A 27575-nucleotide genomic window follows, 5' to 3' on the forward strand; every position below is an offset into this window, starting at 1 on the left:
TCAAATCTGTTAAATACAATTACAATTTTTTGCTTTTTATTTTCAGATGTGTTGAATTGAATACATGCATTGTATAAATTCATTGCACCGACTATTACTCAATATATGAGTTAATCCCACTATTGTCAGAAATTAAGGCATGTGTATTTTGCCTCAATTTTTCTACTCTCGGGCACTGCCAAAAGAAATTCCCGACAGATTCAGGCTGTCAATAACAGAAACTACTGTTCAAATTAATGTATACTTCTTAATTTATTCTTGAAATATGTTCTTGCCAGATATATTTTAGGGCTCATTTAAAAAAATCATTGACTTTAGTGGTGAAAAACAAATTGCACCTACGGGATATGCTGAACATAAAAAAGGTAACTGTTGAGCAATTATCCTTGGTTGAAAATTAAACAGCATGCAGACACTAAGAAAATCTTATTTGGTAAAAATTCTTCATAAGTAAATAAAGGACCATACAAATTTACCAAAAAATGTGATGTAATATAAGATCCAACAAAACAATTTTTTCCACATCTATATAACATGTCCTTCTTAGTGTCTGCTCTATTTATGTGGTGAGAAATTGTGTTTGATATCGACCATGAGCAAAATCCTGACGAGAAAAATCAGTCATTTTAGAGTAATTTCAAAATTAATTGTAAATAAGATACGTGTACACCATTCATCTTTCATAAAATGTGGATTCAAATGGAGGTAGGGTTTCTGGAAGAAGCTTAGTGGTATTAATTAAAAGATGGTGGGGTGTTTTTATTGGTCTACAGAGTGTTCATTCAAAGCCTCTCATGCTGCCTGCCGACCTCCGGTGTTTAATGCAGGTTATCGTTCACCAAACGTGGCAACCCGGTGACAGACGGCTCTTCACGAAAAGTGTAACAAGATGTTCTCTCGTCGGCGGTAGTTATGCTTTTTCCTGACTTTTTATCTAGATTAATTGTGGTTGGTTCAATATCAAGAGTTTCTACGTAAATTTCAACATTTAAAGCATAGATAAACTTTATTTCACTGAACGTGGTGTAAAGGCGCCTCTCTGTGGCGAACGGCGGCGGCCGCGCTGACTGCACACTACGAGGAACCGCCAAACACACACACCGGCACACACACACACACGACAGGCCTGCTGGAGCACCAGTGGAGCTCGGAGCTGGAATCATGTTTGTGGCCCGGAGTATCGCAGCAGATCACAAAGATTTAATCCATGATGTGTCGTACGACTTCCACGGACGGAGAATGGCGACGTGCTCGAGTGACCAGAGCGTGAAGGTACGGAACCGGGACGAGTTAGCTCCTGTTAGCCTAGCCACCACAGCTAGCTGCACCGCTGCCACCCAATCAGCAACAACAGGACATCTGGCTAACGCGCTAAACACAACGGGCTAACGAGCTAAACACAACGGGCTAACGCGCTAAACACAACGGGCTAACGAGCTAAACACAACGGGCTAACGCGCTAAACACAACGGGCTAACGAGCTAAACACAACGGGCTAACGCGCTAAACACAACGGGCTAACGCGCTAAACACAACGGGCTAACGCGCTAAACACAACGGGCTAACGAGCTAAACACAACTGGCTAACGAGCTAAACACAACGGGCTAACGAGCTAAACACAACGGGCTAACGAGCTAAACACAACGGGCTAACGCGCTAAACACAACGGGCTAACGAGCTAAACACAACGGGCTAACGCGCTAAACACAACGGGCTAACGCGCTAAACACAACGGGCTAACGAGCTAAACACAACGGGCTAACGAGCTAAACACAACGGGCTAACGAGCTAAACACAACGGGCTAACGAGCTAAACACAACGGGCTAACGAGCTAAACACAACGGGCTAACGAGCTAAACACAACGGGCTAACGAGCTAAACACATTCCTGGATGTGTTTGAGAGCCTCATGGTTAAGTTTTATGCATCAGGTAACTTTGATCAGTTTTAGTTTTTACTAATTTACCCAGCTAATATTTTATGTTTTTGTCAGGTTTGGGACAAAAGTGAGAACGGAGAGTGGCTCTGCACCGCCAGCTGGAAGGTAAACAGGGCAGTCACAGCCTGCGACACCCCATGAATTCAAAAATGTACCCTGAATTACTTGCAAAGATCAAAGCTAATGCTCTGACCTATGGTCTTAGTCACACTGGCTTTCTCTTTCCCTATCTTATTCTGTTCCTGAATGTACAAAAGTTGAAATTTGACCTTGACCTAGTTTTCTCAAGGTCAAGGTCATCATCTCATTTTCATCCCCTTTGCCGCCCGAGTGATGTTCTTTTTGTTTCGTCGTTCTGTCTGCAATGGTAATGAAGATATTTGGTGTACAAACGGATGGACGAACTGACAATAACCATAGGTCACCGCTTTGAAGCGGGACCTAATAACTCCTTGCAGCCTGATGTGTTTTAACTGGACAAGAGAGTAAACCACAGTAATTGTATAACAACTTTTTATATGTAAGAATGTTTTTACAATTGTGTCACTCTGTGTCTGTTGTTCTCATGCACTCTCCATCGTGTGTTGGTGCTCACTGACGTGAGGCTACCTCTGATCTGTGCAGACACACAGCGGGTCGGTGTGGAGAGTGACTTGGGCTCACCCAGAATTCGGCCAGGTCCTGGCGTCCTGCTCCTTCGACAGGACGGCTGCTGTCTGGGAGGAGATTGTAGGGGAATCCAACGACAAGCAGAGAGGACTTAGCCACTGGGTTTGTGCATCTCCACCATCCATCTAACAAAGCATTCCATTTTGTGTCACTGTGAGGAGATCACCACCTTCTCTGCTAGCATTTGAAGTCATGACAGTAGTTTATAGGTGACAAAGATCAGACCTTTCTTTGTGGCAGATCACAATATATTTTCTGTTTAGGTAGATTTTCATACCTTTCACAGATACAGGAAATCCTTTTGAATGACACTCAATCATCTTTATCTCAGCTACATACTTGTGACAGTCATGTCTTCACACCTCTGTCTGACTTACTCTGAGCCAATACATACTTCTACCTTTCAAATACTCATCATATTCTGGATCTGGATCCAGTCAGACATTTAGGGTAGCACCATGAGTTGGCTGTCCTCGGTTCTGTCTAATTTTGTTGCTCATCTCGGAATTTTGTTTGGTACTTGCAAATGAATGAAGGCCCAATCTTGCAGCACCTAAAAATGTAGAAGGGATTCAGAATCCTCATTTATACCCATATCTGTAAACACTTTCTTGATCTATTACATAATGGACTATTTCATCAAATTCTGATTCTGAACTCCCTGAGATATGTTTTGGTTAAAGAAAAGAAATGTGTGATCACACAATCATGGAATTACGATGGAATTCAAACTGAGTTTTGTTTGCTGCTATAGTCTCCTGTGTGATATAAGATGAGATGCACGTATTCCATGTTTTGTTTTAGATAAAGAGAACCACACTAGTGGACAGTCGGACGTCGGTGACGGATGTGAAGTTCGCTCCTAAACACATGGGCCTGATGCTGACCACCTGCTCTGCAGACGGGGTGGTGAGGATCTACGAGGCTCCTGACGTGATGAACCTGAGTCAGTGGTCGCTGCAGCACGAGATCTCCTGCAAGCTCAGCTGCAGCTGCATCTCCTGGAACCCGTCCAGGTTAGACCGACGGCTTGCTCTGCATCTCCGACTTCTGTTGATGTAAAAACTATCCAATGTTCTAACCTCCAGTTCTAGTCGTACTGTGTCTCACTGCTGTAATATTCAGTCAAATAACTGCACAGAAACCTTTCACTATGATTCACTTTGACTCCTTGTTCATGTTCTTTCAAGTAGAAATAAGACACCTTAGTCCAGGGTTTTCAGGAGAGAAATTCTGATCTACATCTAATCATGACAATAATTCTGAAATCTTTGTTTTAGAGAAAAAATACTGTTGTCTGTGAAATTCTGAGGCAGCTTTCAGTGTTTCCTGATATTTTTAAGAACCATTTTTAACAATATAGAAAATATATTTCACTGATTTGATAACTAATTATAATTAACTAAAGATAATTTCCCCGTTTGTGTGGATAATAAAGTGTGCTTTAATCTATAAATGAACATTTTATGCAGGAACACAAGAAGTAAACATGAATGTACTGGATGTGGTAAATTCATGTCAGAACATGCAACTTATCCTTTTTGGCAGTGGTTTTTCTGCCATGCACACCATGGAAAAACTACCCTTGAGTTACTATTATTAATCTTCCATGACTGAGTAGTAAGCCTAATCATTTTTCAACAGGCACAGTTTTTTTACACGTGGATTTATTCTTTGATCTCAGCTCATCGTACAAAATCAAAGTGTGTGATGTGACCGATATCTGGGGCGTCTTGTCTGAAACCTAATACTCACTTCAGCCTAGATTCTCCCCAATGCTCACATGTCCTATAGCCATACATCACAGGTGAAAGAGCCGCATTGCCTTCAGGTGCTTCATCATTTCTCAGCTGAAAGATAGAATTACAGCTTAACACACCAAATGTCTTAGGTTTCATTTGTGAAATACATTGAAGTGTGCCAAAAACCCACAGGGCACAGGTCGGAACACAGGCGCTGTTGATCCCAGGCTATGTGATGAATGACGGTTGGTAACAGCAGCGTCTTTGGTCAGTGTTCATACCGTCTTCTAGTGAAGGCATGGAACAGAAATAGAATCAATTTACAAACTTTATTAAGATTTAATGACATTAAAAAGCAGAAAACTATTCCTTAATATTTATTACCCTGGGAATTTTTTAACATTTTGGCAGACCAGACAAATGGTACAATTTCTGCATCTTGACCTTTTTTGAACATGTTCTCTAACTGCTGGGCTTTAAAGCTATGACCTTTGACCTCCCAGCAGCCCGTTGGTTGACATAGATTATTCGTCAGTGTAACCATGTGTTTTCCCTCCCTCTCATCCAGCTCTCGTGCCCACCCACCAATGTTTGCCGTTGGCAGTGACGACAGTAACGTGACGTACGGCGGGAAGGTTCAGATCTACGAGTATAATGAGAACACAAGGTTGGTGCACTCGGTGTTTGTGTCAACATCAAGCAGTTCTTTTTTGCACAGTTATTGACATTCTTTTCTACAAAGGAAATATGCTAAAGCAGAGACACTGATGACGGTCACCGATGCGGTCCATGACATTGCATTCGCTCCAAACTTGGGGAGATCTTTCCACGTGCTCGCCATCGCAACGAAAGACGTCAGGATCTTTAAGCTTGTTCCCATGAGGTGACTAATTGTTTCCTTTCTCTCTCTCTCTAATGTCTGAGTTGTTTCTGTAGGTCATTGTAAAGTCCTTCCAGCTTTAGGTCAGAAATTGTCTTCAGTACAGTTTGGACAAGTTTCAAATTGTGTTTCTGTATTATATTAATGGTGCAACAACAAAACTGCCAAATGAAACCAGCATGGAAAAAAATCGTTGATGTGTGTCATGAAAATAATAATACTGTGTGCTTTTCAAAATAATATTTGTTAATCATTATGGTCTTAAAAACAATTTACTTGTAACTTGACTCATCGGACACGGAGGTCACCGTAGTTGTGAAAAGATCACTGAATTCTGACACGGTGTGTCTGGAGTTACATATGGAGATGTTGACCAGATAGACAGCTGGAGAAGTTTAAAGCTGATTTGACAGACGGAGGACAACGTCCAGGTCAGCTCAGCATCTCTAACTTGTCTCCACCCCAACAGGAAGGAGAGCACGTCTGCAGGACCGACCAAGTTTGAGGTGCAGATTGTGGCCCAGTTCGACAACCACAACTCCCAGGTGTGGCGAGTCAGCTGGAACATCACCAGCACGCTGCTGGCCTCCTCGGGGGATGATGGCTGTGTGCGCCTCTGGAAAGGTGGGAGTCAGTCGGGCTTTATGTGCAGCTTGTTTCACTTCACAGTTTAACATTCCAAGGCTCAAAGCCATTGGCACAGAAAAAGTAGAACTCTTTAACTGTTTGTCAGAGGACTCTGTTGAAGTACCGGTTTACCTCCGTTTACGCCAGGAGACCCGAGGTCAGTCAAAAGAAGACGTGTAAGTTAAATGAACTAGTCTCTGGGTTAAACTGAAGATAACCATTCACAGTTCTGTGCTGAATTTTATTTATAAATACATTTTCAATAATATTTGGTTAATATTAATCTAATTTAAGCTTACAAACAATTACATTTTATTTTTTAATATAGCACACAACGTCACCATCTCATCGTCAGCCGCTTCTTCCACATTGTGGGTCACGGGGTTTGCTATGGGCTAATAATATATGTTTTTATTCTTACTTATAGTACATTAACATATTATGTGCTTTTAATGGTTCACTTGGGATTTAATGATTTCACTATTAGTGGCAGACACATATAAAGTGGAGTAAAATGAAAAACTTCATTTTTATTTTTCCGTGTATTTTTTGGGGGTTTTTTTTTGTTAAAACTGACGCAAAATCTAGAACGACGTAACTGGAAAGGAGGCAAGCCTAGGTGAACGTGTATTACAGAATCATCCAGATAAAAACATTGACTCCTACTAAAATAGATTTACTTCCACCAGTAATGCTTACATGTGTGTAAACACGGTTAAAAGAACCTGAGGATGACTCTGTGAGTATTGATTCCTTCTTGTGTCACTGAGGGGAGCTATTGTTTCATTACTGCTCCCACGTCGTAGCACACCCTGTGATGTCACTAGTTATCAGGTGACTCTGGCTGAAGGTCCCATTGATGTCAGTCTAGTAGGGGACGGTGGACTCTGGAAAAACTGTTACCCTTCACCCCCTGTCTTTTCTGACAGGTTGTTTGTGGCAGCAGCAAAATTTTCAGTCCAATGTTTGTTTGTTTTTTCATTTCATTTTGCCTTTCATTCATTTCATATGTTCTTTTGATTATTCATTTTCTATAAACTCAAACCAGTAAATTAACCGGAGTGCTTTTCATTAAGCCCACTCTGTCCACGTTTAACGTGAGGCTGTCGAGTGTAAGAAAAATTAAAAGATTTTCATTGACAGGAGATATTTTGAGATATTATATTGATTATTATTATCAATCAGCAGTTTTTCATTTCAGTTTTTATTCATAAAAATATCAATGCCTCCAACGTTAAGACAACCCCATTGACCTTATTTTAACCCTGTGTGTCCCTCTGCAGCAAACTACATGGACAACTGGAAGTGCACCGGCATCCTGAAAGGAGACGGCAGCCCACTCACGGGCTCGTCCGGCCAGCCCACGGCCATGAGCACCATAGTGGGCTCCTCTGTCCTCACCTCCCAGAATGCCTTGAACGGCATGTCTGCAGGAAGGTAGGTGGTGTGGTGCAGCTGACGCCACTCACCCAAGCGAGCCTGACCCAGTCAGAACTGACATCCTAATATGCCTCACACTGAGTGGGACTGCAGCTGCTCACTGACAAAATTCATGGCCCACGCTGACCAAATGTTGCACTCATGCAAAGAGCTTGGCTTCCGGCGTCCAGGTTTTCAGCACCAACCCGGGGATTGAATGTGGTGTTCTCTTCTGTACTGATGCGTGTTCTTGGAATGGTTTCCACTCTTCATTGTCAGAGTTAGGTCTCAACATTTTTCTGAGATTAAAAGTAAAATAAAACTGTTTTATATAATTTTGATGTGACTTTTATTTTGAATGCTGGAGCTGGACTGTTTGGTAGCATTCAGTTTGATTATCTTCACTTTTTCCTACATATCAGAGAATATTTCCGCCCTAAAAATCCACAAGATTCAAAGTTTAGCGATTTGCTGTTTTTACAGTTTTGAATATATATCCATGAGCTTTAAGTGTTGCCAAACTCTTTGCTGTGCAGGACAGTTTGAAATAACGTCCGCTAGTATGGGTATGAATACAGCCAGGACATGTATGGAGACACAACGTCAGCTTTGAATTATGAAGTAGCACATGGTTTGTTTTACAGGAAGTTCAGTTGATGAGGAATGAAACTGACCAGCTTCAGCTCGAGCTGTGATCTACATCCAGAAGAAACTGTAGAACTGTGACAAACAGGATTGGTCAAAAAAAATGAATTTCTCAATTTTGTAGAGGCTGAGACGGAGAGAACTTGTTCTATTTTGGTGGGGATCAGGGTCTGGAGTCAGCAACGTTTGATCCTTCCACGTTACCTTCCTTCTAATTGAACAAAAACTACCCACTGCTCACAAGATTCCACACAACCTGTGGGCCGAGGTAGGGGGGGCAAACGTGCAGTATTGTCGCTGTAATTCGTAACTAGAGTATGTGCAGAAAGTTAAAAGTTAAATGAACTCGTTTTAAAATTTTAATTCCAAAAATCAGCGGAAGTGGTGTCGGTGATCAAACAGGCTTGAGCTGACGCTGATTGATCTGAGCTGGTTTGTGGCTGTATTTATATTCATCTGACCTGTTAACCTCTAGCTTTATATAACCTCTGTATTAGCACTCATCCATTCTGGTTGGTTTTAACTTAACTCTGGTGCCACCTGTAACCTGAGTCACACAGGTGTTTTTAGGCTGTACCAAACACTGTTTCACCTTTAGTGTTCACAATACAATTCAGAAGTCAAATCCTGCTCAAATTTTCAAATACTCGACTATGTTGATATCCAAAAGCCAAAATCTCTAACGTTGTATAAGACAACATGATCACATTTGACTATCGCGGCATTTTATATTCGCAAATGCTACAGATTTGTAACAGTGTGTTGTGTGGTTGGAACATTGACAGAGAACAGTGTCATGATCCATCTTCAGCCGTTTCACTCTTCCAATGGTCAAAGTACACCTGTGAGGAGCATCGGTGTGATCTGCTAGCATCCTTCAGCTGTTAGTTGGAAAAAAAACCCCAAACATTTATCTGCCTTTATGACTTCAAAACATGAAGATTCATTCAAACTTTCAGCTGAAGTTTTGAGTGAAGAAAAAGACGTTTGGTACAGCCCCCCCCCCCCAGTAATTTTTGATATTCTGTGTTAAGTAATACAGCTACGTTTTATTTTGCAATGTTTTTGTAATAAACTTTATGTATTAAGGGTTTTCTATTCCTATTCCCTGTGTGACAAATGAGTTGGGTGTGTTGAGGTAATGTGGTATGTTACTGCTTGTTGCATGCAGGATTGGCAAGAGAGCTCCCTTTGCCCCTCCCATGCGACAGCTGACCTCTCCAAAGATATACCAGGACCCCGTGTATTACTAATGCCTCCCCTGTATCGGCACACAGTCTCTGCAGCTGACGTGTATGAGCTGAAGACTCGGTTACATCAACAGCATGGTTCTGTCTTCTTGGCTTCTCACTACTCCACCCAGTATTCTCTTCTGCTCTCTTCGTTTGCTGAGCACATTTCAATCTCTTATTTCTACTTCCATAATTATTCTCCTCCACAAATTTCATTGTCATCTTCTCCATTCGTGTATTTTCTCGTCTGTCTTTTCCTGTTTTCTGTTGCTTCAGGTATTTCTTTCCGCCTCTGGATCCTCCCACAGTGGGGACCAGGAGTGGTCACCTGCTGCCTCCCTCCTCCCTTATAGAGCACTGCGATGCTGAGCCCATGCAGCCTCACCCACAGATTCTGACCCGCAGACTCTCCAGAGCACTGTTGCCTTTACCAGAGAATGACAGGGAGGGGATTTAAGACTTTTATTACCAGAAAAGGGTTGAGCTGCACTGCCGTTTATATCTGAAGACTTTTAATTTCTGTTTTTCTAATGTTTTTTCCTGTGCATAAATTAATAAAGGAATTAACTCTGCCACATTGTGAAAAATACATTCTTTGGCTAGGAAGACAATTAATGAAACACAGGTACACCTTGGTTTGCGTTGGTTCGAGTTATGTCGTTCTTGTTTTATAACCTTAGAAAGGGCTTTTATTTTATCATTCGTTGATAAAACGCCTGTGATATATGGTAAACTTTCCCAAATTCTGTTCAAGTTAGACTTTTTTTCAGAACTAGATTAAAAAACAACAACATTCGTTTGTAAGCTTAAAAAATTTGTACTAACCAAGTATTGTTGAAAATGTATTCATAAAATACAGTTCAGTTATTTTCTGTTTAGCCTAGAAACAAGTGAGTAGGACTTGTGTCATTCTTCAACTTCTGTTGTGTCTCCTGGAACCAATTAATGAGGTAGGGTCATCTGTATTTTAGAATGAATAATAATTTCTGTGAATGAATGTCAGCCCCAGCTATCAGCCCATGCAGACAAAATGTATTTACCACAGTGCTTATGGTCGTTTGGAAGTGTACATGGTTGAAAATGGAGGAAATACTGGGTTATAATAAGTGATTTTTTACTTTAAAAACTGCACATTTACTCATGAATGAGTGTCGTGTGAGACAGCCTGTGTAGAAATGGCACATGATCCATCGGTAGATCTTTTGTCAAAATTAGATCTATTTTGTTGGAACAAATGTAATTTTGAATCTTTGTTCAGAGAATGACATCTTTTGGCACTTAATGACTATGTAAAATGGTTTGGACAGGTGTGATGATAAAGTAAGAATTCTTTCAAAACTATATATTTTTTAATCAAATAATTCCAGCGGTCACAAAAAAATTGACATTGATATTTGGTGTGAGGACCTGATGCCATCAAGACAGTATCAATATTTCTAGAAGCACTTGGATGCCATTTTTGAAGGATCCTGGAAGGTAGGTTGTTGGAGAACAAACCACATATCTCCTGAGCATCCTTCTGTGGCTTCATGTAATTCCAGACAGTCTCCATGACATTTAAGTCACTAAATCCTGTTTCCACATTGGATGTATGACTTTGGCTGCAATTTCTACATAAAGACCACATCTGGTCAGACTTCTCCTGACTCATCATCATGAGAGTTCCCCTGATGGCCTATTCTGGGCCCTTGGGTGCGACCGGAGGGTCAATCTATCTAACAGTTGGAGGAAGTCAGCGCTATCCATCATTGTTCTCCATATTTGTGTTCTGTCCAAACCAAGTATTTTTTCTATTGCCGTCCAGGTTTTATTGGGTGTTCACTTGTCAAATAATGTCTGCTTTTGTTAAGCATTGTTCTCTAAACGACACACATGGGCCGTGTATTTTAGATACTGTGTTAGGCAGAATTCTGTTATGTGACGAGTGTTTGTGATGTCCCACAGCTTGTCATTTGATATGTGATACGCCCAGTTGTTCTCCCCCTGGACTTGTGGGGCAGGGTCTATGCCTGTCTTTTGTTGGGAGTGGGTGGGACTGTTTTTTTCTTGCATATGCTCTGGTCACCATGTCAGACATTTTCGATTTTTTGAAGGTCAGCTGCTGTAAACCCGTGAGTTTGGATTTCGTAGTGTAGACACTCTGACGCACACAATTAGGATCTGAATACAGTGCACCCTCGCACAGTCATGCATCAAAACTCGCGACTTCACCTCATCGCGGATGTTTGGTAGGTAGTCACGTGATACCGTATGAGCATTCTATTGGCTGGCTGCATCCAGAAGTGCGCTACGTTCCGTGAATCTTGGAAAGCAACGCCATTCCATGTGACACAAAAGTGCTTCAGACAGTCTATCAGAGTGTGGGAAAAGGTAATACAGAGAGGAGGTTTAATATCAGTATGGGTGGGTTCATAAACGTTTATATCGCGGAATTCGTTATTTGCGTGTGGTTCGTGGAACGCATTAACCTCGAGTAATGAGGGAGTACTGTTCATGTATGTAACCATATATATCATCAGTGTTTCATTTTTTTTAATGCTGAGGTATTTCTTGAGCGTAGTTCAGCAGTCAACTTTTCTGTGTTCATATCAGCTGTTTGAGGTAACAAAAATCTTCAAAGCGATGGCCTCAGATTTTAAATATGACATTTTCAGTCCAAATTTTGAATATGTCTTCTCATGTATAGCGAGGATTTGACTGAGTTCTTTGATAAAATCACAGAAAACCACCACATCATCCGCATATAAAACTTAAGTCACTCTTTTATATCCCGTTGCTGCTGCTCTCTTCTGAAAATCACTTCATTTGGCATCTCATACTCTTCAACAGCAATGCCAGTGTCTGGAAAGTTCTCCTTTATTTAATATTTTTCACACCTAAGAACAAAGTCCATGTATATGTTGAAAATTACAGAGCTTTTGAGAGCTCCGTGCTAGCATCTGACAAACCTTTCCAAATGTTTCACAGTACCGTTGATGCGTGCCTTTGTACCAGTGTAGAAAAGCCTCAGAATAGACCCCAATTTAGGATGGGACAATCAGATTTCTAGCACACAGATTAGTTCTTCACACAGTATCCAATCATACACTGCTTTAAGGGCAATAAAACAGAGGAATAGTGATTTTGTTTTCTTCTCAAGAATGTGTCCAGTGATGTATATGACGTCACACGTGGATCCATTTTTCCTGAATCCAAAATATGTATTCAGCAAAATTACTGTATCTAATAGATCATCCTTATGCTATCAATCCTAAATAACTGGCAGGATTTTGGACATTGTTGCTATTACTGACCAACCATGGTAGTTTTTGGCGAGGCATTTAAAACCTTTTTTATGAAATCAATTTATTGTAGAGATGAGCCACACACTTGGGATGTTCAGGCATGTCCTTGTAAGACTTAACAAATAAACTAAATATTTCAAAAGTTGTGTAGATTGGGAGTACTTGATTTGTTCTGCATAGATGTCTTCTGTGCCCTGGCATTTCCCATTGCTAAGCTTTTTGAAACGAAGATGAGTCCCAAGGTGTCTGGAGGACTCTCATCCACAACAGTCAGGTCTTCTTGAAGCATCTGAGGAAATTCTTTAGGGTGTACAAGCTCAGCTGCTACTGGAATTCTCAGTGACCGAGGAGCGGTGTGAAGTCGTTTTGTTATTTCATGGGGTGAATAAACTGCATGTTCTTTCAAAGCTTTCTCAGCAGGGACGTGTGTCTCTTAGCAAGGCAGAATTCTTCCTCTGTGTTTCATTTGTCACTGGCCAAATTGATCTTTCTTAACTTTTCCTTGAAATACTCCCTTGAGTGAAATGCACATTTTTCTTCAATTAAGTTTATCAAGTTTTATTTATATAGCACTTAATCATAGCAGCAGACATTTCAAAATTTTTTAACAGACAGAAAAACCCAACTGAACCCTCCAGAGCATCAGAGACGGTGGTGGGGAAAAACTACCCGCGATGAGGAAGAAACTCCGGACAGGACCCAGACTCTTTTGGGCGGCCATCCGCCTCGACCGGTTGGGTGGAAAATAAATAAAAATAAATAAAAGGAAGATCAGGACAGGGTAAGAGAAAGACACAGAGAGTGAGTGGCAGATAGGCCAGATAGAGTCAGTGTCTTTATGGTTATAGTTAGAACATTGGGGTGGTTGCCTTCAGTACATGTTCCCCATCATGTTGTTGGTAAATTCAAGCAGGACCCCAGCCGATGGATAGATGAGGGGTGATAATGGTGGGCTCGGAGGTGCAGGTCTACAGTGGTTCTTATCTCCTTAGAGAAGAAGAAGAAGAAGAAGAAGAAGATACACTTTATTGATCCCCAAGGGGAAATTACATTTGAGAGTTCTTTCTTATCTATCTGTGCATGTGACACTAGTCATTTGGCAACCAATTTTAGGGAATCTTTGTTGGCCCAGGGCTTAGAATTGGACTCTTTCTGTCTGTGGGATGATATCTGTTGAAGCCTCGGTTATAGCATCCACTATCTTGTGGTTGATGATACAGGATTAACATTATTTTTCAGATGTTGGTAGGCCTTCTAACAGTTCGTCAACTGGCTGTACTATATGTTGTCAGATTCTCAGAGAAGGTGTATGTTAAGGTGTACCTGTCACTAGGAACATGACGAGGCTTTACTGATCTCTTATTGGAGATCTCAAGCTGTCTTCTTTTGGTTGGAAACATTAACATCTAGCATAACAATTCTGTGGTCTGATTGAAATGAGTCACAAACACTGGTGTTTGATTTGCAATTCCTTGTTGTTCTTTTAACATACCATTCACCCATGGTGTGGTCTAGGTGCCGTTCGTACCCTTTACAGGACTTGTAGTTCCACCCATGTGCACCATTTCTGGTGTCAAACATGGAATTCAGGATATATGGTGAGTTGTTGTCAGCCACCTCGAGTAGTTGGTTCCCATTGAAACTTGTTGGGTTCTCATTGTTGTTCCTCCCAATGCAACCTGTCACCTGGGCTGTCGGTTCTTATCGTAGCATTGAAGTCTCCACGCATAATGATCTCATAAGAATGATAGGACTTTTTGAAATCTGACAGCAGTCTGAATAGATTATTGTTAAAAACTTCTTTGGTTGACCTCGCATATTCCTCAGTTGGTGAATAACAGGAGAAGAAAGCATATTTTGGTCTTGTGAATCACCACTTAAGTAACAAATATTCTGGCCTGTAGGGGGTGTTCTACATCAACCAGTTTCACATGTGGAGCACAATAAGAACACCAGCAAGCCCCCTCTCTTTGATGATCCCGGCCCTTCAGGATGGGATCATCAAGCTTACTTTTTCCTTGACCAGTGATGCTGGTCTCCTACATGCAGCAAATATTTTGTTTAAGCAACTTTGCTTGCATCATTCAATCCACCAGTTTGCTTTCACACTTAACGGTCTGAACATTGATTGTCCCAGCACGTACTTGATGATAAGATGGAATTTTGTCGTTTTTCAGTCAAGGACAGGGAGACCAAGCTGTGTAGAGGATTGAAATGTTGAACCAAAACTAACAACATTAAATGTCTAGAGTAACTGTCATGGAACGTTTGAATGCTGGGCCAAAACAACCCTGAATTTGCCAACCAACAAACAGCCCACAGCCCAGTCCCATGGCAATACTCATGCCAAGTGGACAATAAAGTATAGGCATTGTTAAACCTGTAAAAATTACAGAACACAGACTGTTTGTTCGTAAAATGGAACATCTGAGATGGCAACACCAGCTTTAATGAACAAATTGTTGTTTGAACAACTGACAAAACAAGATCAAATTAACTGCAGTTGGATTAAAATAGGAAAAGCTCAGAAAAAGCCAATTAGGTGTTTTATTTACAATTTTATGGTTTCCAAACGAGTTTTCTTCAAATTTAGAGAACATTACGTGGTGTCATACATATCAGCACACAGTTATGCTAACTAAAAGCTATTTTAATGATGTTTGCATATCCTTGATTGCCTGTGATCTCTTGCCAGCTACCTGGACTTAAATCCTATTTAATGTTAGCCTCTAAACTACAGGCTCACCAGAGCAATGATGGGACCAATCAAACCAGACTGACCATCTTCTGATGAATGGGACCTCAACTTGAGAGGAAAGGAAGGAGCCCATGTTGGTAGGGGCTACCATCTGGTTAGCGTGCCACCATGCAACGTGTCATGGTACAGACGTGATTTGGACTGGAAATGTGGATTGTGAGAGGAGAAATCTTCGGCAACAATTCACACTTTAAATGCAAGCTGGAAAAACAGCCTGAAGCCTGATTTGTTAATCAGGGAAATAAACCGTATCTTTTCTTTTGACAGTAGATGTGTTTGGAAGAACACGTCCGCACGCTGATAGTAACCATCATTATGTATTCTCACATTTTGTGTTTTACGTCCTTGCTTTCCTCTAATTTGAGACAGAAATGCAGATAGAAAGATGAAACAAAAAGCACATTACTCTGGCGGCGACAAAGGGAGTGAAAATGAGATGATCACCCTGATCTTGAGAAAACAAGGTTAAGTTCAAATTTCAACTCTTGTACTCATCCTGGATTTTTGGAAGGCAGTCACGTGATACCGTACGCGCATTCTATTGGCTGACTGCGTCAGGAAGTACGCTACGCTCTGTGAATCTCGGACTTCATTGAGACACAGAAGTGCTTTAAACAGTTAACTCTTTGACTGCCAGCCATGTTCAGAGCGTAGAGCTCCATACTGACTTTTGGAGCATTTTCGCTGAACTTTGAAGACCCACCAAATATTGACTTTTCGGATTACGTAAACATTGAACATATCTACCAAAACTTTAGACTCTCTTCTTTTATCATAAAAAAGTTTGTTTTTAGCCTCTTTGAGTGTTTAGAAATCGACAGTAGAACATAGGGATGGTTTCAGCAAAAACACCTAATTTTGACCAAAAAACAGAGAAAACAAGCTGTTTCTGCAGAGAAGCTAATTCAAGCAAAACAGTGACTGATGTCCAAATATTTTAGCTTCAGTGACACCTCAAGCATCTGAAAAGTTGTTTACTTCTATGAAACAATAAAAACAACACAGGAAAAAAGCTTTTGATGACAAAATAACTTCATTTATTCAGATTTAGAACATTTAGAACATAATATAAAACATAACAAAATAATCTATTTACATGTGTGTGAACTATTTACAGATGTGCGTGTCTCTATGAACGCAATTAGTATTTAGACTTTGTGTGGTAGGCTGTGTAGCACTGTCCTGCGTGCAGGGGTACACAGCAGGACCTGCACCACAATCTGGTCTCACTCCTTTTGCCCCTTCGTATGCAGACCCTACATTTTCTCGTTGGCTGTGTGTTGTTGCTGGTGGGCCTCAAGCGTTCCAACTGATGCCGGGCCATCAGGCCATCCAGCCTGCTGTCTGGGTCTTGGTTTTTGGCTGCCCTGGTTTGTCGGATTGCCACCACCTCCTCTTCCTGCTCCTCCTCCTGCTCCTCCACCACATAAGTTCTTTCAGTCCACGATCTCGCCACGCTCCTCATGAAGTCCAAGTGTGTTTTGCACTTCCCTGGGTTCCTGGCCTTGTACAGCACATATGCATTGAACACACAAAGCTGAAATAAGTACGCCACAAACTTCTTTGACCAGTTGAGTGTTTTCCGTATGAATGGGTAGTAGGAAATGTTCTGGTAGAGTTTGTCCACGCCCTTCATGCAGGCATTGTATGCCACAACACACTCCGGTTTGAGCTGACCCACCTTCTTCTTCTTCCCCTTCTGCCACACCTCCACCCTCTGCATGCTGTCATGGTGGCAGGTAGTCACCATCCTCACCAGACGCTTGTCCTGCCAGGCCACAACCAGCACCTTGCCATTGTGCACCACCAGTTTCCCCTCCACACCCAAGTCAGTCTTTGTCAGCTCCCTTATGATCTGTGGTTTCCCCCCCCCCGTTTCTTCGCAGTGTTCCACAGACATTAGTGTTGGCTTTCATCAACTGCTCACACAATTTCACAGAGTTATAAAAGTTGTCCATAAAAAGTGTGTATCCGTGTCCTTGGAGACGGTCAAGGAGGGAGAACACTGTGTCTGGGAGTGTGCTTGACTGGCCAACATAAGGCTTCATGTTAAAGCAATACCCAGTATTGGAGTCACACAATATGTAGGATTTAATCCCACACTTCACCGGCTTCTGAGGGTTATACACCTTGAAGGATATGCGGCCACGCCACTGCATCATGCCTTCATCAATGCAGATATTTTCATAGGGCTGATACAGCTCTTTGAATTTGGCTACAACATAATCTAAAACAGGACGCACTCTATACATTTTATCTGTGGCGTCTTGTGATGCATTGTTGTTGTAGTGGAGGAACTTCCAGATGAGTTGGAACCTGTTCTTCGGCATGGTTTTGTTGAAGTATGGAGTGGCGTCCTCTGGATCCACACTCCAATACGTTTCCAGATTCGGCTTTTTGAAGTAACCGGTGATGAAAGTGAGTCCAAAGAACTGTTTCAGTTCTGGAACTGTCACCGGTTTCCATACCTTCCCTCTGGAGCGTGGCAGAGTGTCGGGATGCGCCTAGAAAAACTGCTGGACATACAGGTTTGTTTGACTTGCAATGTGCTGCAGCAGCTCATCGGTGATCAGGAGCTCCAGGAAATCAACCGGCAGCTCAGATTCCAGCTCTGCAGCAGCATTCCTGGGTCCAGGGTTTGCCGTAAATGGTATCTTTATGGGCTGCCAGTCACCCTGACGCCAACCAGCATCTTCCTCGGATGACAGCCGTCTCCTTGCTGTACACCCTCTGGTTGAGGGACGTCCTCTGCTCGATTTAGGGACTGTAAAATATTGAAATATTAGATTACATTCAAATGTATTGTCATTATACAGTAGTGTTATACACTACAATGAAAATAAGTTTGGCATCCAACCAGGGTGCAAATGCAGTTGATTAGGCTAGAGCGTAAGCAAGGAGTAAATGGGTGAGTACCAGGTAGTATTTATGCAGCCTAATGTGTGTAGGAGTACCATAGTGTACTACAGTTATGTGTATATATACCATTTTCTACTAAATATATATACAAAAGGCATGTTTTATTGCTTTGTAATTATTGATTGAATACTTTATTAGCAGGAAACAAGCGAGCACATGTCATAATAGTTTTCACAGTACAGAACAAGATGTAGAGAGATACTTTTTACCGTCGCGCTTCACTCTCCGCGGCCTCCTGGATTGCGGATCCCGCTGATCAGGACAGGACTCCCTGCTGCTCGCCGACCCGGACGGAAACCACTCGTCCGATGAGTCCGGGTCGAGTTCCACGTCCGACTCGGAACCACCTGAGGAGTCGGAGTGACCCGGAGGGAACTCGGATGGTCGATGGTCAGCTCCGGGGCAACGAGCGGTGCTGCACTGGTGGCGTTGCCCGTTGCCCGTTGCCCGTTGCCCGTTGCCGTATGTGGAGCCTCTCCTGAGCCTCCTCCTTCATCCTCCCCGATCGCCGACACACTCCTGCCGATGCTGCCAGAAGAGCTCCGTGCCAGTGTCAGCCGCTCAGACCGATCACCTCCACGCTCCCGTCTCTCCATCTTCCAGCCCGTAATCCATCGGCGTGTTTCTTCTTCATGTGACCGATCTGAGATGAACCCAAGTGCCCCCCCCCGCCCAGCGGCAGATCCGAAGTCTTCTTCCATGTAATGCACTAATTTATAAATAAGTTTCATTCAATGAAAAATTGTTAAATGTTCTGAATGTGATTGAAGTTTTTTTTTTTTGCACAAAATTCTTCTTCTGAAGCACTTTAGTGCTTTCATCTAATGTAAAATTGTAAAATGTTTGAATGTGATTAAAGTGTTTTTGTACTTTAATCTTTCTTTCTTTCTTTAATGAACAAGAGAAGCCTGTGTGACAGAGCCCCCACTACCTGGGCCAACAGGAGGACGGGAAATGGACCTGTGGGTCAGGACCTGACCCACAGTGGAGACTTCTATACAAACCCCCCCCTCAAGAAAAAACCAGCCGACCTCCAGTGGAGGATTTTACATGGTGCCATCGGTTCCAATGCTTTATCTCTGTTTTCACCCCTGCGGTGTCCAGACAGTGTCCCCCCTGTCCCCTTCAGGAGACAGTCTGTCATGCTTTCAGTGAGTGTGGGAGGTTTGCAGTGCTCTTCACTCTTCTGACAAATGTTTTTACTCTGTTCTTCTTCTGTGTTTTAAGTCCTGTACTTTGAACATGAATGGAGCATTCACCATGGAGACAAGAGCCTCTGTTTTTAGTCTGATTAATGTTAGTTTTCTTCACTCAGGAATGTTTCTGATGTGAATTCCTTTTTGTGTGAATCTCTTTTGGAGTTTGTGTCAACGTGATTTTCTTGTAATTTGGCTTTTATGAATAAATGTATTTTTAAAAAAAACTTCTTCTTCTTCTGTTTGGTTTATTGGCAGTTTACCCCTTCGTGTCTGGAGCATTAGCGCCACCTACTGAGTCTACGTTGGAACAGAAGATGGGGCAGTTACAGACTAGAACCCTTTAGTGACGGATCCTCCTAAATTCTGTCCATTAACCTTGTTTCCCACATAAAGTCCATCAGTCGCCCCAGTCTTGCTCTATTGTCAACTTTAGCAGGTTTCCTAAATTAAACGGTTTCCTATCCTTCTCCATCATTGCCTTCAAGGTCTTCCTCTCCTCTTTGTATCTCTCACGTTCTATCAACACATGTTTCACTGGTTCTGTTACCCCACACTGTTCACATTTCCCATCTGTGTGTTTACCTATTTTGCACAATGTTTCATTCAGCCCTGTATGCCCGATCCTTAACCGAGTTAATGTTGTTTCCTTCCGGTTCCTTCCAATCCTTCTTCCCTCTCCCACCTGTCTCTGTATTGAAAATAAATGCCTGCCCGTTTCTGCCAACTCCCAGTATTCCTGCCACTGTTTCTGACTGTATTTTGTAATGAGTGCCTTCCCTTCTGCTTTGCTTAAACTGATTTGCAGGTCTACGTCTTGTTGCCTTAATGATTGCTTTGCTAACATGTCTGCCTCCTCATTTCCTTCTATTCCCACATGGGCAGGAACCCACACAAAACTCACCCCCAGCCCTCTCCTCCCGATTTCATACAGATTACAAATATTAGATCTTGTCTACATGAATTCATGGTTTGTATGCTTGAGAGAGCTGCCCAGCTGTCTGATGCTATGACTGACTTTTCCCTCCCATGCGTTTTTATCCACTGTAATGCTATTATTATCCCTACTAATTCTACTGCATACACTCATATGTGATCTGAACACCGCTGCTTTATTCTAATTTTCCTGTATGGGTATATACTGCAGCCCCAGGTCGGCCAGTATCTGGGTCTTTTGATCCATCTGTGAATATCATTTGATCATTGCCATGTTTCTCTTCCAAGTATTTCATGGCTATGAACCCAGCTGTGCTTTGTCTCTTCGTTTCCTTAAGAAGTTTCTTGATTTCCAGATTTACTTCTGGCATCATAAACAACCACGGGGGGATCCTTGATACTGGAACCGTTTTCCCAACATGAATCCGGCTTAACCCTGCCCTTTCTGCAGCTCCATCCCCAATTCTACCCAAACTGGCTGCACTGCTGTTTTCATATTCCCAACAATCCCTCGGGGTACCCTTTGTGGGGTGATCCTCTCCGTGCCCCTTTATATTAACCCAACAACCGAAGTCTGAAATTCACAGCCCAGGTGTAAGACTTCAATCTGCCCCCTCCCGCAAAAAAAGGTGCAGAAGCCATACGGCGTCTTTGGCAGTCAATGATAAGAGTGTAGGAAAAGGTAATGCAGATAGAAGGTGGTTATTAACTAATTTAATATTAGTTTAAATTACCGTTAAATAATAAGATAAATAATTTGTCGCTCTATCGCGGGACTCGTTTATCGCGTGTGGTTCCTGGAACGCATTCACCGCGAGGAACGACGGCGCACTGTAACACCTGTTCAGGGACTCATCCATGAAACCTGGCGAGATATAACCGCAAAACAAAAAGAAACATTTTCAGGAAGCCAGAGGCACTAAAATGTGTTAGTCAGGGTAAAATGCTGAATTCAGGGGTGTCGCGGGAGGTTGGACTCTCTGACTGCCTTGTTTAACTCATGGGGTTGTCTTTTTCACCCGAATCACCCGTGAAGATATGGAATAATTAGTTTTTAAGAACTTCCACCGTTCGACAGATTGAAATGACATACACCCAATCAGAGACAACCATTTTCTCCGCTCTTCTCTATTTATCCAATTAGAAGCGCTTATATTGAGAAGTCCCGCCCACACGCCGTCCCACTTAGGCGGGCTTCCTGTGGTTTCTGGGCGCTGTTGTTCGGTCCTCGAACCGATACACGACTCCTGTGATTCTTTATCAGTAATGGAAAACTTTTGTGTTTCTGCCATAACTTTTTCAACTTGACAACTTTTTTGCAGCTGCATGAACCAAAGTGATTGGAAGTAACAGGACTGGAGAGGGGCCGCGGTCTGTTTTAATGGGGTGTTAAATGTGAGTTTCAGCCCCACTAACGTTTACGTTGAGTCGTCGTCCGGTGGACACGGAGCCGTCGGGACACAACTGCGTTACGGCCGGTAGGTGTAAGCAGCAGCATGTCGGCACCTCCTGTAGGCCGTCTGTGGGGAAAACTTTCCTGGAATCTCTGAAAGGACGCCAGTGAGTTGGTGGAGGCGGTCCGAGGCGGTCCGAGCCGCTTGTTTTTAGCAGGCAGCTAGCATCCCACCGCCGGGAGCCGGTGTCAAAGCTAAGAGTGTCCGCAGGAGGGCTTCGTGAATACCGCGTCTGCGCTTCAAGTACGCACGGAAATGTCGAGCTTCTGTTTTTGTTTGTGTGGACTTAACCCTGACGCCCTCAAGCTGATATTCATAAACTGATGTTTGTCCCCAGTAGATCCAGAGTTCTCACCCATCCGGACTGGGTGATTTTTGTGCATTCTAGGTAAAACTAACTTGTACTGTACGTGTATTTATTTATTTACTTACTTTTTCTGTTTATTCCAGCACAGCTGATGGTGTTGACCCAAACTGAAGTCCAGCCACAGTGGGCTGGTATCCCTCTGCACTGAAGAACATGGCAGACAGCTTTTACAAGTTGGAAGATGAAGCCTTTCCCAGTTTCCTCAGCAGGTCTCTGGACAGCACCGGTGGCCGCGCCACGCTGGGGAACGTGACCCTGGGGTCGGGCCCGGGGCTCCCAGTGGCTGCCTCCACCGGGGCTAAAGTTAGACCTGAGTCTGACAACAGGTGGGAGTGTGCTGCCTCACACACATGGGACTTGTTCTGGAAACCCTCTCATGCATCCGTCTCTGAGTCACCATGGAGATATTCCTGCCAAATGGAGCAATGTTGTGCGAAATATACCACAAAAGTCGTAGAAACAGTGCAGACAGTTAATAAATATTCAGATTCTAATTTAAATGGTGGAGCACTAACCATGATCCTGAGCTATTCAGTTTGTCACTTGTATGAAAACTAGACCGGTTGCTCTTGCTTTACAGAGGAGATGCTGTTGAGGCGTCGTACCTTGAAGCTACGGAGCAGCAGCAGCAGCAGCAGCCGGCCGGCTCCCAGTCGCTTGGAGAAAAACCCAACTTTGCATTGAGCTTTAAAGATGACTTGTGAGTATTCACATACATTTGGATGCAGACGTAGTCGTTACCCCAGTGTTATATTAGTGTACAATACATATATGTGTATGTTCAGTAGTATACAGTTCATTAGCTGTTAACAAATCTCACAACAACATGCCTTTTCTCACTTAACTCTAAATGCTGCTCAACATGTTCAGCCTCCTCAATAAAATCCCTTTGAAGAGGACACATTCAGGAATCTTATGCTTTCAAACACCGTACCAACCGCCATGGACTCATTTTAGTTGTGAAGTACCTTCTGCTGTAGCTTAAAAAAATTCACAATTGCACCCCAATGCACAAGAGGATATGGCATCTGTGGCACAAAACCACTTAAATTAGATAGAGAGACTTTAGGGTGTTCTGTGGAGCCATGAAACGGCTATAAAGTTTAGTCTGTGGAACAACGGTGGATCTGAATCAGTGATGCTCTGGGGCTGCTTTGGTTAAGGAATGGGTGAAGGAACCAGAGCTGGTGTCTGGATATGCATCATATTAGCAGCTGAAGTGTCTATATAGAGAACCAGAGACACTAGTCATTAAGGGATGAATCATTTAGACTGTAGTATCAGTAGAGATTTACTTCTGTGTTTTATTTATGGAAAACAGAACTAGAAATGTCGCATTAAAGCTTTTAAAGTGTCATTCTTTGATTTGGTTATTGCAAACAGTGCATAAGTACATTTTAGCCAGTAAGTCTATTACATGATGGAGGTCAAATAATTTCACCTCCAGGTGTTTGAGTAGTTACCAGTGCTAACCTTTGTTACATCCTGCTTCAAAGCGGCGATGTATTTTAATTGTCAGTGTTCGTTCGTCCGTCCACGTCTTCACAACCGTTGCAGATAGAAAGATTAAACAAAAAACACATTACCGGGGCGGCAAAGGGGATGAAAATGAGATGGTGACCTTGACCTTGAGAAAACTAGGTCAAGGTAAAATTTCAACTTTTGCACTCCTAGCAGATTCTGTGTATCTGACTTCCGTGAGAAACAAAAGTGTTTTAAACAGTCTATCAGAGTGTCGAAAAGGTAATACAGATAGAAGATGGTTTAATATCAGTATGGGGAGGGTACATAAACATTTAAATTACCCTAAATAATACGATGAATAGTTTGTCGCTCTATCGCGGAATTCGTAGATTGTGTGGTTCCTGTAACACCTTAACTGCGAGGAATGACGGTGCGTTGTATACCTTTTTAGGTCCACATCTCTGAAACCTGATGAGATATAATCACAAAACAAAAAGCAACATTTTCAGGAAGCCAGAGGCACAAAAATGTGTAGGTCAGGGTTAAATGTTGTATTCAGGGGTGTCACGAGATGTGGCAGTCTCCGACTGCCTTATTTTGTAATGAGTCTGTTTTAAATATTTAAATGTCCAAGAGTTTCTTTGAGTTGATTTTTCTCTTTTACTGACACACTTGAAGTTCTAATCAACTTCTGTTAGCATTATTTAAAGTAGTGCAGTTGAGAACTACGTAAAAGCACAAAAGGGGCTAGAAAGTTCAATTTTCTTTATATGTGCATATTTTTATCCGAGTCAGTCCACAGCGGTTAAACTAGTGATTTTGCCCGCTTCTTTTTTACTGTATGATAAATGTGATCCTGATTAGTTGCATCCATGCGTCTGTTACAGGGACAATGTAGATGACTTCATTGCAGCCCACCGTCTATCAGACATGCTGGTGAACATTAATCTGGATGAGAGTACGTCCAGAAACCCGGGCTCCTCAGCAGGGCCTCCACCCACACAGATGAGCTCAACGCATGGGCGACCGACTGAACTTGCCACAGGTAAAAAACTTTTGTCCCCTTCTAGCTTTGCAGATATCATGATATTCTCATACTTTTCAAAGTTAACTACTTGGACTCATCTTTATTCAAACAAATACAAAAAGAATAACATTTATTTTGACATGGATGGATTTTTTTTTCTCTCCTGCCAGAGTTGTCAACAGGGCTTCTGACGTTTGCTCATTTTGGACATAAAGATATTATAGATGTAAAGGTACCGTCTTTACCTAATTTACCTAATTTATAGACCTGACCTCTGTATTCCCATCTTCTAATGTTCTGTATGGGATGCAGATGAAGAAAAACAAGTAAATTCTTGATAAATGTGTACAGGTGCAGTCCTTACCAGCTACCGTTGAGGAGGACGCTGTGCAGAGTGAGGGCGTGGACAGTGACCATTTCACCGGCAGTAACTCAAGCTTCCTGGCAAATGAGAAGCTCATGTCTGTGGACAGCATGAACAGTGACACCACAGGTACAATAATACGTCACTGCTTTATTCACTTCGTAGAATTAGTATGCAGATGATGTTTCGATTGCAAAAAAAACCCCCAAGTGTAAACACATTTGATTTGCAGATGATAATCTTGATTCTAACAACCTCCCTGATGACGAGCTGGAGCTGTACTTCAATAAGCTGGTGCCCCCCGCCATGCAGAGGGGCAGAGTGGAGGGGCAGGAGATTCCCGTCACGGTAAGACCCATGTCTCTTTTGAAACACTTTTAACTTCACAAAGCTGTTATCTTGAACATAACCAGCTTCAATCTGCCGTTAGAGAACAGTTTCATTTGAAGTAACGTTCATGAGTCTGTCTCAGTGGTGGCTTCGGATTGCTTCGTTGTTCACAGGACCTGCCGCTTACCACATATGATCGGTCAAACTCCAGCTCCACAGAACCAGAAGAGTATAGACACGACTTCCTTAACGACTACGATCAGGTGACTACCCCCAAAGGTTTTTATACTGTTCACGACCTCATTAGCATCACCTGAATGAAATTGATTTGCCAGAAATCCCATATTGATCTTCCTCTTTCTTACCGTGAAGGTTACCGTCTGCAGTGGTAATATCAGACAACAATTAAATGTCTTCCTGTATCTGTCCCTCCTTTTTTTGTCAGAAGAGCTTCCAGATGCCAGATGTGCGTTTGGCTGCTACGGGTATGGACTCCTGTCCTGCAAGCGACGAAGACACAGAGGATGAGCTAGAGTCGGCTAGAAGGAGCAGCAATGGGACCAGGACAAGACTACTTCCAAGCACCTCTAGACAACTGGTCAGAAATAGTAAAATACATTTTCAGTGGTTTCTTTTGTCAGATTAAAATAATCTCCATTATTCCGGGTTTGAGTCCCGCTGCTGTGTGGTGTTTGCATGTTCTCCCCCTGTCTGCGTGGGTTCTCTCTGGATTCTCCGGCTTCCTCCCACCTCCACAAACATGGAACTGGCCAATTAACTTGATTTAATTTGCCGGTTCCAAATCGCCCGTAGTGTGTGTGTGTGTGTGTGTGTGCGTGCGTGGCGTGGTTGTCTGTCTTTGTGTGGCTCCGCGGCGCACTGGCGTCGCACCAGGAGTTTGCCCCGCCTCATGCCCTCAGACAGCTGGGATAGGCTCCAGTTCCCCGTGACCCGCTACGGTGGATAAAGCGCTTCAGAAGATGAATGAATGAATGAATGAATATCTTCATGTTGCTACAGATTGGAGAGAGTAATCGCCCCAGTTTCAGACCAGGTTTAGAAGGAGGCAGCTCTGATGACGAGGCTTCCAGTGGGCACGGTGGCCAATCTCTGTCTGGAATTGAACACCGACGATCTGCTGAGGGACAAGTCATCAACCCTCCAGTCACAGGTGCGGGGTGCCGCTTAACACAGATGGAAATTTTCCTGAGGATTAGCGGATTTCTGACGATTTTAATTCAGATTTTAATTTATCAATTCTGTGAATTGACTAAATCCATTGAGAATATTAAAAGGGGATGTAAGTACCTTATTTTTATTGTTGTTATCAAAAATTATCTTGTCTCAACTCAGCTTTGAGTAACTAGAACGTGTTTGTTAACAGTTTGGTGATTGGATAAATATGAAACGTTTTGACCAATGAGAATGCTCATAGCATTTCACTTCAGAAATTCACGGCCAGAAGGAATTAAAGAGGAAGGCAGTGCAGATAGTGGCAGAACTTTATTCGGATAAGTTGTCAAACTGCAAATACCAATAGTGAACAGTGTAAATATGGTATGAATATAACCTAGAAAACAATTCTCAAACTGAAAAGACTCAGAAACCTTCTGATGAAGACAAGAACAAAGCATTGAAGAAAAATAGTGACTGAATATATTTTCAATGTAGTGAAGTTAACTTTTCATTCAATATTTTAGCTTACTTTAAGTCTACGTATTTTGTTTTACTTGTCAGTAATTTCATTCTACATCAGTTATAAATTCCTGAAAAGCCCTCAGCTTCATTGGGGCACAGCCCCCCCTGAACCCCCATCATTGGTTCAACATTAATCGTTCAGCGGAAAAAATATTTTTATGCGCTGAATAAATAATCCAGTCTTATTTACTTGTTTGTTTTTTAGTTCTCTGACTGATTTGTAGACATTACAACATGAAATAACATTGAGGCTTAAATCAACTATTGATGAAGGAATGGAAAATTATTTCTTCAGCAGTTTCCTCAAACCAACAGCTGTCGTGTCATTATGCAACTCAAGGTGATGGAGGAGGTGGAGATGGCAGCAGCGGCAGTGAGGAGAGTGGAAATGACGGGGGAGTTTCCACCATCCCTCTCCCAGTGATGAACATCCCCACCACCTATGAGGTCCTGCGTGGTCTGGGGATTGTGGGTAGCAGTGCTGGAGGCCAGCATCAGAACGAAGATCTGAATAATCTGCTGGGACATTTGGGACATTCTGAGGTGGGGGTCAGATTGACTGTGTGTAGTAATATCAGTGATTTTCATTAATTCATGTTTTTTGGTAAATTGTGTGCATATTAA

At 42.5% G+C, this 27575-nt stretch overlaps 3 protein-coding genes and 1 long non-coding RNA gene across 5 annotated transcripts in view; 3 read left to right on the top strand and 1 right to left on the bottom strand.

The window, feature by feature from the left end:
• Positions 1-859: 859 nt before the first annotated feature.
• seh1l (SEH1-like (S. cerevisiae)) lies at positions 860-9729 on the top strand. Of its 2 annotated transcripts, none has more exons than XM_068324493.1 (9): positions 860-1272; positions 1995-2045; positions 2565-2711; positions 3414-3625; positions 4920-5018; positions 5094-5234; positions 5701-5855; positions 7142-7295; positions 9431-9729. In XM_068324493.1, the coding sequence occupies exons 1-9, from the start codon at positions 1162-1164 to the stop codon at positions 9609-9611; spliced, it is 1251 nt and encodes a 416-aa protein (XP_068180594.1). In that variant the 5' UTR covers positions 860-1161; the 3' UTR covers positions 9612-9729. The 2 variants fall into 2 exon arrangements, with proteins under 2 accessions (XP_068180594.1, XP_068180595.1); XM_068324494.1 differs by lacking the exon at positions 860-1272 and adding an exon at positions 1323-1913.
• Positions 9730-17825: 8096 nt separating this feature from the next.
• On the bottom strand, positions 17826-22255 carry LOC137601087 (uncharacterized). Its single transcript, XR_011037023.1, has 3 exons — positions 22134-22255; positions 18325-18824; positions 17826-17960 (listed from the first exon to the last, which is right to left on the bottom strand). It is a non-coding gene; the product is annotated as an uncharacterized lncRNA (long non-coding RNA).
• On the top strand, positions 21392-25265 carry LOC137601086 (centrosomal protein of 192 kDa-like). The gene is made up of 7 exons (XM_068323090.1): positions 21392-21725; positions 22152-22394; positions 22649-22768; positions 24420-24577; positions 24730-24791; positions 24911-25052; positions 25134-25265. Exons 2-7 carry the CDS (start codon positions 22222-22224, stop codon positions 25136-25138), a joined length of 660 nt encoding a protein of 219 aa, XP_068179191.1. The 5' UTR covers positions 21392-21725; positions 22152-22221; the 3' UTR covers positions 25139-25265.
• The window catches only part of cep192 (centrosomal protein 192), a 32625-nt gene continuing 30279 nt past the window's right edge, over positions 25230-27575 (top strand). Inside the window, exons 1-4 of the mRNA XM_068323543.1 lie at positions 25230-25271; positions 25427-25516; positions 25699-25738; positions 27292-27423. Coding sequence (XP_068179644.1) covers positions 25230-25271; positions 25427-25516; positions 25699-25738; positions 27292-27423 — 304 coding nt within the window. The remainder of the gene's footprint in view (positions 25272-25426; positions 25517-25698; positions 25739-27291; positions 27424-27575) is intronic.

This window comes from Antennarius striatus, chromosome 9 (genome assembly GCF_040054535.1).
Source record: "Antennarius striatus isolate MH-2024 chromosome 9, ASM4005453v1, whole genome shotgun sequence".
NCBI classification, from domain to species: Eukaryota; Metazoa; Chordata; class Actinopteri; order Lophiiformes; family Antennariidae; genus Antennarius; species Antennarius striatus.

Coding starts and splice junctions, on each gene's coding strand:
- seh1l (XM_068324493.1), top strand. CDS start 1,162: ATGTTTGTGGCCCGGAGTATCGCAGCAGATCACAAAGATTTAATCCAT. Junction 2,712..3,413: donor AGAGAGGACTTAGCCACTGG/GTTTGTGCATCT, acceptor GTTTTGTTTTAG/ATAAAGAGAACCACACTAGT. Junction 3,626..4,919: donor ATCTCCTGGAACCCGTCCAG/GTTAGACCGACG, acceptor CCTCTCATCCAG/CTCTCGTGCCCACCCACCAA.
- LOC137601086 (XM_068323090.1), top strand. CDS start 22,222: ATGGCAGACAGCTTTTACAAGTTGGAAGATGAAGCCTTTCCCAGTTTC. Junction 22,769..24,419: donor TTGAGCTTTAAAGATGACTT/GTGAGTATTCAC, acceptor CGTCTGTTACAG/GGACAATGTAGATGACTTCA. Junction 24,578..24,729: donor ACCGACTGAACTTGCCACAG/GTAAAAAACTTT, acceptor CTCTCCTGCCAG/AGTTGTCAACAGGGCTTCTG.